Consider the following 10,713-nt stretch of genomic DNA (forward strand, 5'->3'; position numbering starts at 1 on the left):
CCTATCTACTTTAGTTAGAGGATTTAGGTAATACTTTTGATTAGGTGATACGACTCTAGCCTGTTATTTCATATTAAAAGGATTTGGTAATAGAGGTAACTCCCCATGCTTATTAGATAACTAGATCTAGCTATATATATGCATGTGACGTGTGGTTTTCACAGAACGTTATAAAAGAGGATTGTATAAGTGCATGTAAAAAGTAATAAGCTAGGCCAATTAGCTTATTTAGGTATGTTAGGAAGAGATCAAACTTTTTAAGCTAGAGTTGTAATCAAAACTATTATTTCTTATTATTTTTAATGTGGAACAACTTAAATGTGAATAAGGTTATAAGGGTTTCAATCATTATATATATATACATATATATATATATATATATATATATATATATATATATATATATATATATATATATATATATGTATAAGTTAAGTAAAAAACTATAAAGGTATACAAATTAAAGAAAAAAAATATGGTAACAGTTGGTAAACAATTGTTTTGTATGGAGTACTGATTAGCGGGTAAAAAACTAAAAATGATGTAGATTAGACAAGTGCGGGTTGTTAACAATTTAATTTGGATACAACGAAGTATTGGTTGAAATGACTTGGATTAAACTAGTTGTAGGTTGTAAACGATTTGTACATATCGAGTTAGGAGTTGTAAATGGTTCGGGTTTATCGGGTTTATGTCGGATTCAAATGGTTTCAATTTAAATGAGTCGGATATTATAAGTTTCTAAAGCAATCAGTTTGGGTTGTTCTTTGTTTCGGGTTGCAACAGTTTGGCTTGATAGTGAGTATGGGTCATTAATGGTTTTGCAAAATTCGGTTTAGTTCTGTTTCGCATTGCCAAAAATTAGGCCGGGTTGATTTTTGTTTTTATAATATAACGTGTTTTTAGTGGTTTGATACAGATCAGTTAGTAATGGACAAGTTCTAATGTCAACCTATTTTACTCGCTATAATTTGTTATTGGTAATTTCAATAAATTTTCACGTTAATTATGATGTAATAATTTCTTTTGTTTAGTTACTCTCTTCTTTTGGTTTTTTATTATTGTTGTATCAACAAGATATTGATGAATTTCATGGTAGAAAGCGTATTTTTGTATATTAGAAATAGTTTTAAAATAATGTGTGAAATAAAGTCTAATGGCTTTTCGACTATTCTTACTCTCCACTTTTCCTTATTTTATTCGTAATGAAATGGAAGTACTTTTATTGAACTAAAATTTATATTACCGAACGTTTCAGTTAAGTAAATTAAAATTATAGTAACTGATTTTGAATTGAAATCATTTTGTTGAACAGGAATTATTTTGTTGAACTGAAATTATTTTTTAGTGAATATTATTTTTTTTAAGTATTGAAGAGGGCCTTTAACTAGCTTTGATGGTCATACACTCCACTTTGATTAAAGGCTTGTTTATTTATATGTGTTATTTGGAAAGTTTATACGTCAACAAAGTATTATCCATAGCAAAGATTGTGTTCGGTTGTTTATAGGGATCATATGATTAATGGAACCCTAACATCAACTAGCATTTGTTGGATGATAATATATGTACGTTAAATTTTATAGAGACTATAAAATGAGCTTGGATATATAAGCTACTAATATAATAAGGGGAGTTTAATTTGATCCATTTACAAGGAAAAGGAGGTTTCATTTCAAAAGGATTTGGTAATAGAGGTAACTCCCTATGCTTATTAGATAACTAGATCTAGCTATATATATGCATGTGATGTGTAGTTTTCACAAACCATTATAAAAGAGGATTGTATAATTGCATGTAAAAAGTAATAAGCTAGGCCGGGCCAATTAGCTTATTTAGGTATGTTAGGAAGACATCGAACTTTTTAAGCTAGAGTTGTAATCAAAGCTATTACTTCGTATTTCTTATTATTTTAAATGTGGAACAACTTAAATGTGAACAAAGTTATAAGGGTTTTGATCAACAGGTAGAGTTAATAAATTAACCTAGAAGTTCAACACAATAAGCACAGTTTAAAGAAATGAGGCGTAACCCTCTAGATTAACACGAAGTCATTGTGGATTTTTCCTTACTATTTTGCAAAGAGTATTTTTTAAGAAATTTTGACATTTGCTACCACTAAAATGACCATGTTTGACATTTGCTACCTGTTTAAATTTTTATTTTATTATACTACCATCCAAGTCCAAAAAAATAGTTATTGCTACCACTAAACAGAATCCGTTAGGGATCCGTTAAGTGGGGCCCATTAATTCATAAAAACTTTTTTAAAAAAAATTCTCAGCCACATCCCCCTCCTCGTCAGCAAGCCTCCCCTACCTCCTCCATTTCCCCCGCCCACGCTGCCCTGAAACGACCACCCTAAACGGGTGAATATGAAACCTTAAAGCCCAAATTTATGGGTCTTAATTTGGGGTTGCCATGGTGGTGAACGAGGGTTGATTTACTGGCACGGAGTGATGGTGGTATAATCGGCATGGGTTGTGGTTATGTGTGTTGTGGTGGAGAGAGAAGCGCTTTGGTGGCCAGCAGCGGTGTTGAGGGATGATGTTAGAAGAGAGATAAGGAGTTAAGGTAGAGGAGGGAGGAAGCAACAGCAGTGTTGGTGGCAGCAACGCTTTGGTGGAAGGGGAGAGAGGTGGGGTCGCCGGAGGATTGTTTGGGGGCTGGCAATGAGGGTGGCTGAGAAGGGAGGGGTGGCTGGAAGGCAGCAGTGACGGTGGATGGGCCCCACCAACAGAAATAATAAATGATTCTGTTAAGTGGTAGCAAAACCTATTTTTTTTTTCCTTTTAGGTGGTAGTAAATAAAATTTTAGATGGGTAGCAAATGTCAAAGTGGTGTATTTTAGTGGTTGCAAAACTTAAATTTTTCTTTATTTTTGTAAAAAAATTTTAAATGTAAAATATCGTTTGCCATTGTCTTTTAATTCACGGTTACGACCCTTAATTTGTTTGTATAATCTTTTCTATTTGCTTGTGTTTTCACTTATTAGTTACACTATTCTCAACATCAACAATGTACTTGACTATGTTAGCCAGGCCAATTGTAGTAGGGTCCATTTGGAATGAGTCCCAAAAGGCAAACGAGCCCATTTGTAGCATTGTAGGGTCCTTCCCCAATGCCCACAATAACATGCTATTCGATCTTTTGATGTTTCAAAACCAATCTATCACATTTAACGTACATAACTCATTAATGTATTTAGTGATGCTACCAACTCCATGGTGGCTATTGATTAGAGAACAAAAGAGTTTCTTATCTGCCAAGACTACAAGACTAGACCATTTCACGTGGATATAAAAGTTTATAATTAATTTTACGTACACCTCATGTAAAATAGAAGTATATGTAAATAAGTAGATATTACGGAGTACTTTAAATAAATGTAGAATTGTTGAGATGATTATTCACTTTCGAGTTGAGGATAACAATCCAAAATAAAAAGGGAAGAAGAGGAATTTTAACACATGATTTTATTGGAAATATCACGTTATCACGTAAACCTATTATCAGTTGGTTTTTATAAAGAATCTAACTATGATAGGATTTTTTTTTTTTTGAAATTAGACTCTCCTCTTTCGTAAAAGGAGAGATGTAATTACAATTTTGTTTGACAAAAAATAGCACCATTCAACTTGAAAAGACAAAAGGATAAATTAAAGATGAAAGAAACCTATATTTAAGAAAATCTTAAAGGTGGATCTACTTTAAGAAACAAGCTAAAATTTTATATGGAGTATTATGTATGATATAACATCACAACTAACCTTCATAAGAACAATTTAATACCTAGATCTACTTTCCCTCTTTGGCTCTTTACCATAAATTGTTTAGCCCTACATAGTATTATTAGTAGAGCATTATTATTCAAATAATGCTATGGTCTTATTATATGATGATGGATTGATGCAGTGGCTACAATTAACCTTAACCAAGCAAACTGGGTAACTTGTGTTGATAATCTTGTGCTAAAAGCTTTTAATTTCCGAGTTGTAATATTGGACCATTTCATTTATAAATTTGTACATTATGTGTGATTATTGAGCTAGAACAATGCAAGTTACTTTTACAATCAATTCATCTATTATAGATCAATACACATATAGGTCATAAGGAGTAGTTATTGATTAATGTTATTGTTAGTCTCTCAAAAAGTGGTAAATTAAATTGTCGTAGTAACTTTTAACTATATTGTTAATGCTTTAAATACCGTCTAAAATAAATATTTCAATTGGAATATAACATCAGGCAAGTCAAATTGTACGATGAGTAGCTTTTTTTTTTATCATATCTATTGTTTGCTAGCTTGGCCCCCTGTCACGGGAACCACTTTTTTAAAGGATATTACTAAAACACCTCTAGACATAAACTTGCGGTTTAATTCGCTACAAGTCGGAAGCTCATTATATGCCTATAACAACCCACATTGACATCACATCTCTAATTTTACTTGTACATTCAAGTCTTACCCTCGTATATGTCATTATTATACATTCAACGATGACCTTGATTTTAAGTTCGTTATTTAATTTTGATAATCATATTCAAACCGTACTCCTACTTTTGCTAGTAATAATAACGAGCTGATATCTTTGATTTGTTAGCTCTTCATAATTTAGAAAACTAGCATTGTTTATTTAGTTGATATTATTTTGAATACCCTAATTGATAGTAAACTTTTTTCATTAATATTGTGATTAATCACCATGTATCAACACCAAATACTTGTTCATTCTAGAACTTATAGAAAATTTGTAGGTGGTGTATATTTTTATACTTGCATATGATTTATAATAATGAACTCTTTAATTTGCTAATTTTTGTTTATTTATTTATTTATTTTTGCTAATTAGTTGCATAAGATTAAAACCTTAGCAATATCTCACAAAATTTTATTAAGAATATCTGAATAAGTCACTTCAATGGGTCCAAAACTAGAAAGCCAAGAGAAAACTTTTCATTGTGAGTTTTATTATATTGAACGAACGTGCTGCCAACGTTAGTTGCACTTTTAATATTTAAATTTTTTTTTTCTATGTACAATCATATTCATGATTTGTTTTTATGTCCTTCTTGGTCCAAATTTAAAAAAAAAAAAAAATCATCCAAGAACTTTTATAATTAATATACTTGCACAAAGTTAAAGAGAAATTAATTAATTTAAACGCAAATAATGTGTTAAAACCCATTCAGGATCGAAATTTGATACATTTGATTGAATAAAAGTTGAATGATTACAACATTATTGTAGTTCGATCAATCCATGAAGAAGGACAAACAATGCATGCCTAACATAACAACTTTTCATGCCACTTTAGTTTACTAATTTTGCAACCTAAATATAGATGATTACACTTGAAAGAAGATAGCACCAAAAGTACATATATAACTAGGAATAGTAATAATAATATAATGACATCAATCTAGCAATTAAGCAACCAATGCAACACTAAGCTAGCTAAGGACTCTTAGCAGCATCCACAGCCAAGATGGTGCTAAGGTTCATGGGACTCATATGGTCGACGGACCCGATCATCATCTGCTGGACAATGAACCGGTTAGCCCTTTCAGTAGGATGGAATGCATCCCAAAATGCATAGACATTTCTATCAGGGCACACATTTGATGCAATTGTGCATAGTCCTAACCCATTGTAGGGTCCTTGGCCACAACATGCTACCTTTGATGTTTCAAACCCTGTCACAATTCAATAATTTAAACATTAATAATGCATTTAATTTGGGGTAGAATCACCAACAATGGTGGCTATTTATTAGAGGATAAAAAAGGTTTTTTTAGGTTTTTTATCTATCAAGGTCGTGTCAATAAAATCAAACCAGTATATGAAAGCAATCACGATCAAATTATATGGAGTGTAACATCTATTTACTGGATAATATATTTACGTCATAAACTACTTGTGATGAATACGTAATATTTTTTAAAAATATATTATAGTGAAGTGTGATCATACTCATCATTTTACTAATTAAATGGGTAATCTACCAACTTCGTAGAATTATTTATTTAGTTTTAATAATTTTTATTCTAGGAAAAAAAAAATAAGAACATGCATATATGAAGGAATTTATTACTAGTAAAATTTACCAATATTATTCCCTCATAAATGATGGTTCTTCATACTATACTACAAAATTCCAAAAAGAGAATTTATTATTTATAACCACTCCCATCAAGTGTAGGCTACGTAGCCATTAGTCTTTCCATAACTAACCCTATATGCCTTTAATTGTTTTTAGCCCTACATAGAACAATGCTTTAATATTCTTATGATAGAAAATACAAAAGTGAATTTGGTATTGAGTTGACAGTGTATTTAATGCTTATATCGGGTTGAAACAATACCCTGAAATAAATAGATAACATTATAAACGTAACTTACCGAATGCTTGAGGATTTTCAAGGAAATTATTCAACATTCCTCCGGTATTGGAGGCAATAAAAACATCAGAGCCAATTTCGCTGTTTAGGCTTTGAATCATTTGGGTTAGCTTTGGGTTGAAAAGGGCACCGGCTCGTTGTGGGTCAGGGGCACATTCGCCATTTCGACTGCCTTGTGAGGCTAACTCACCAGGGACACATCCAATTGGTCCAGTTCCAGTAACCAATACTCTCCTTGCTCCCAATTCATAAAGCCTCTGTGTATTTGTCAACACACAAGTTTAGTCGATTGATATACAGAATAAATATTGACTTAACTAAAATTACTCGTACCTTGGTATAGAAATAAATATAATATTGCCTGGTACGAGTAAAAATTATCACTTGATAATACATAATCAATCTACCATACATGGTAGATTAACAATTGTCACGTGTATTGCTGAATTTTGATTTCTTTTCGTTATATTATGAATAAAATATATAATACAGAATAATGGACAATTATTATGATATAAAAACTTACAGATAAAACCCCTTTATATTCTCCAACGACATAATCAACATAGTCTTCAAGATTGGGGAATTGAAGACGCCTAGCCGTGATTGGAAGGAGGAAGTAATTGTTGATAAAGTCATTGCCACCAAGTGTAATTAGCACAAGAGCTCCATTCACTCGGCTTTGTGCTTGTTCTTCTCCAATTAGCCCGGCTAACCTTTGTTGGTATAGCTCAAACAACTCCAATTGACGGCCTATCCTTATAATGTTCACCTATGACATTTCCAATTTAAAATAAACAAATTAATTATCAATTGTCTAATCATATGCGAAAATGTCATTTTATTTATCTAATTAATATTGGCAAACGTCAATTTACACAACATTTTAAGACATATATTTATATGAAATTGACATGGTTTGAGATTGAGCGAGGGATCAACAAAGGGATTGGTTGATGAGTCGAAATCTCACCATGATGTCAATTTTGTTACAAGGTCAAAAGCTAATCTAAAACAATTAATATAGAAAGCAAGAAATTAAAATAAAGTGATTACTAAGGGCTTGTTTGACATTGTTTTTTGTTTTCAGTTTTCAATTTTTTTGAAAACAAAAAACCAAAAACAGGAAACAAGAAAAAGGTGTTTCCACTTTTCTGTTGTCAGTTTTCATTATTATCATGGTTTTAATAAGTTTGACTAATTTTTGATTCATTATGTGACATATATCATATGATTTTAAAAAACAAAAAACCAAAAAACAGAAAACCACAGTGATGCCAAACGAACCCTAAATTATTCTTCATGTCTCGAAATAATAAGTCACATATGATTGGTTCATTTTACAAAAAAAATGCTCGTAGGGGATGGAGGTCACTTTCTAGTGCTACCTATAGCCGTGATAAATGGAAAATTGGAAAAGAATTTGAGCTATTCTACAACTAACTAGAATATATCAACAAAACTATTATTGCACAACTTTATTACGATAGATCCATTTAATAAATGCGATTTAGGTATTTATAGACGAGTTATTATATTATAAATCTATTTTTTGTTGGTGAGATGAACGTAAATTGCCATAATGTCCCTATTAAATAGCTAGCTAAAAAAAGAAGCAGCAAAGAAAGTAATGCATGAAAGTTACGTATACTGATATTATTATACGTACACCACATGCACATGATTTCTAGATCCCTAAAATGAAGATTATTGTCTATCAATAAATAGCGAGACATAAAATTTGGACACATTGAGAGAAATGTACTATTGTACATTTGTACTATAATTATAGAGAGCAAATGTTTTGTTAAGAAACGTTAATTAGACAATTAAAACACGTAACTCGTCTGTTCTTTATTAATTAATTAACGATGTACATTTTTCAATGTTTTGAAAATGCTAGTGTATTAGTTACGAGTATAACTTACATTTGACAATGATAGTGCTGCATTGATGTTTATAATGGATGGATAATATGATATGAGAAAAGTTTCTTTCGTGGTCAGATAGTATCCAATTAAGGAATTTTAACTTACAAATTGGATGCCAGTGTCATTTAGAACCCCAACTCCGGCTGAAGCAAAGTTCGCGCCAACTAGAAGTCTTTCTCCGGTGAGCTCAGGGCTCAAGATGGGCAATAGAGGCTCTGTTCCAATTTGCTCACCTAATATAATGCAATTCCATCAACCACATTTAAATCAATTAAGCATTTTTTTAGTAATCATAAATACTCCTACTTTTCTTTATTTAATAAAGTCATGAATTATCAAGAAAATTGTTATAAGGTCATATGATTACATACATTGTACGTATGGTACGTAATTAGAATGTAGGATGCTACTTTTGAACAAGATTTAAAAAGTTTATTTACTTGATGATGATTATAAAATGTTGTAATTATAATACTAAAATATATATGACACATTTTCCCTATATATTTACTACATTAGACTTATAGCCTTATTACTAAGTACAAAATCATCATTATCACCATATTGATGCATCGATTACATTCAAAGGAGTGAAAAAAATAAGGAATTAGCAAATTCAATCAAGAAATAAAATTTTAAAAATAAAAAAATTATATAGTAACAATTTTTTAAAATATATTTTAATTGTCATTTATATATAAATACCCGTATAATTGATTTTAAGCAATAAGCCTAGCTTGATAATACATTTGTACGACACTCATAAATTAAACTAAAAAATATAATTATAAGATGGATATAAAACTCATGCTATGAATTTGTATGATGGCCACCATTTTTCTTGAGTAACATCAACAAAATTATCAACAATAGTAATTTTTATTATTTTTTAGATATAAAAGTTATACAAGGGTATAATGATTGCAAATCTACGTTGGGAAGATATCCATAACAAACAAATTCAGAATTTTCTACTTAGAAAAAGATGTTTCAATTATTTATTTTCTCAAAAAAGACTTTAAATTGTTGGGGGACCCCTGAAAAAGCCCATACATGCAATGCAATGTTACTTTGGAAGTCTTAAAAACGATAGTTTCTATATAGTACTTGTACTCTTTTAGCTAAGTGATGACTTACAAATGAGATCCGGGATGTTGAGGCCATTGGAGAACCGGCCGGTCGGTCCATTAGGAGAGTCGATCCCATAGGGTGGCCTATCGGCCCTAGCACTAGTGACCAAGTAGTTGTTGTTGCCATTATCGACTAGTGAATCGCCAAACACGAAAAAAGCTCTTTGAGCTTCAACATGAGTAGAAACCAAGGTTAAAAACAATGTTGCAATGCACAACATAGCATTCAAGGACATAACACTAGAGAATGAAACACCACAATGCATGGTGGCTAAGCTAGCTAAGCTACTTTTAACTTTGGAATAATGTATATAAGAAATATATAGTATCAATATGTAGTAATGTATAAAAACTATATAATATAAAAATATAGTGTTGAAGTGTGGAGTAACACTATGAAGTAAGTGGGATTTTATAGATGAAAAATATAAGAAATAGTAATATCAAAAGTATGGGAGACCTATTAAATGGCCTTCTTCTCTACCACCTACATAGTTGTGTATTAGTGTACTAACAACGCCAACAACTTCGTAGCAAAAAGGGTGGCTAGTGAAATGAAGAAGAAAATAAAATTAATAATAAAAAAAAGGGGAAACAAATTATATTGCATGAAATATTAAATGATAAAGGTGGTCAATTATAGGTATATAGCAAATTGTGGACATAAATAAGTGTTACAATCTTGTCATTTTAATGCTGTTATACTTTTATTTGGTTATTTGCTTACTAACTTTCTTCAAAGCCATTGATATAGTAGTACATAATAGTGATATTGCATTTACATATATACCAAAATTATTGTGACCAAAATAAAGGTAACTTTGAATATAACATTTTCACAACTTTGTACTAATATATCAATGGGTTTGATATTGTACTACTTTGTAGTTTGTATGTGTCAAGGTGTGGTCCATGTTTTGAGATCATGTAAGTATGTATTGGCTTGTTCAAGTGGAGATTCTTTTGACACTAGTTTAACCTGTTTTTTAGCATGTCTTAATAATTTTGGGAAATTTTTTCAAAATCTATCTAATTTACTTAGCTCGTGTTCATTTGTTTTTCCATGATTGCATCAATATAGGCTTGTTTATCCTTGCATTAATTTGTATATTGAATTAGAAATAAAAGTGTTTAACCAAACCTTTAATTTACATTATTGTGTTAAAATTAGTTATGTTTCAATCGTGTGTATAATTGTTCTAAGATTAGTTCAGATTGGTGAATGTAACAGAGTCCCTAGGATTGCA

At 30.8% G+C, this 10,713-nt stretch overlaps 1 protein-coding gene across 1 annotated transcript; it reads right to left on the reverse strand.

Annotated features, from left to right (window-relative positions):
- Positions 1-5,195: 5,195 nt before the first annotated feature.
- Positions 5,196-9,949, reverse strand: LOC145617500 (GDSL esterase/lipase At4g28780-like). Its single transcript, XM_081672207.1, has 5 exons — positions 9,474-9,949; positions 8,442-8,569; positions 6,932-7,177; positions 6,407-6,662; positions 5,196-5,700 (listed from the first exon to the last, which is right to left on the reverse strand). Exons 1-5 carry the CDS (start codon positions 9,730-9,732, stop codon positions 5,462-5,464), a joined length of 1,128 nt encoding a protein of 375 aa, XP_081528333.1. The 5' UTR covers positions 9,733-9,949; the 3' UTR covers positions 5,196-5,461.
- Positions 9,950-10,713: the final 764 nt, after the last annotated feature.

This window comes from Chenopodium album, chromosome 26 (genome assembly GCF_948465745.1).
Source record: "Chenopodium album chromosome 26, dcCheAlbu1.1, whole genome shotgun sequence".
In the NCBI taxonomy this organism is placed as follows: Eukaryota; Viridiplantae; Streptophyta; class Magnoliopsida; order Caryophyllales; family Amaranthaceae; genus Chenopodium; species Chenopodium album.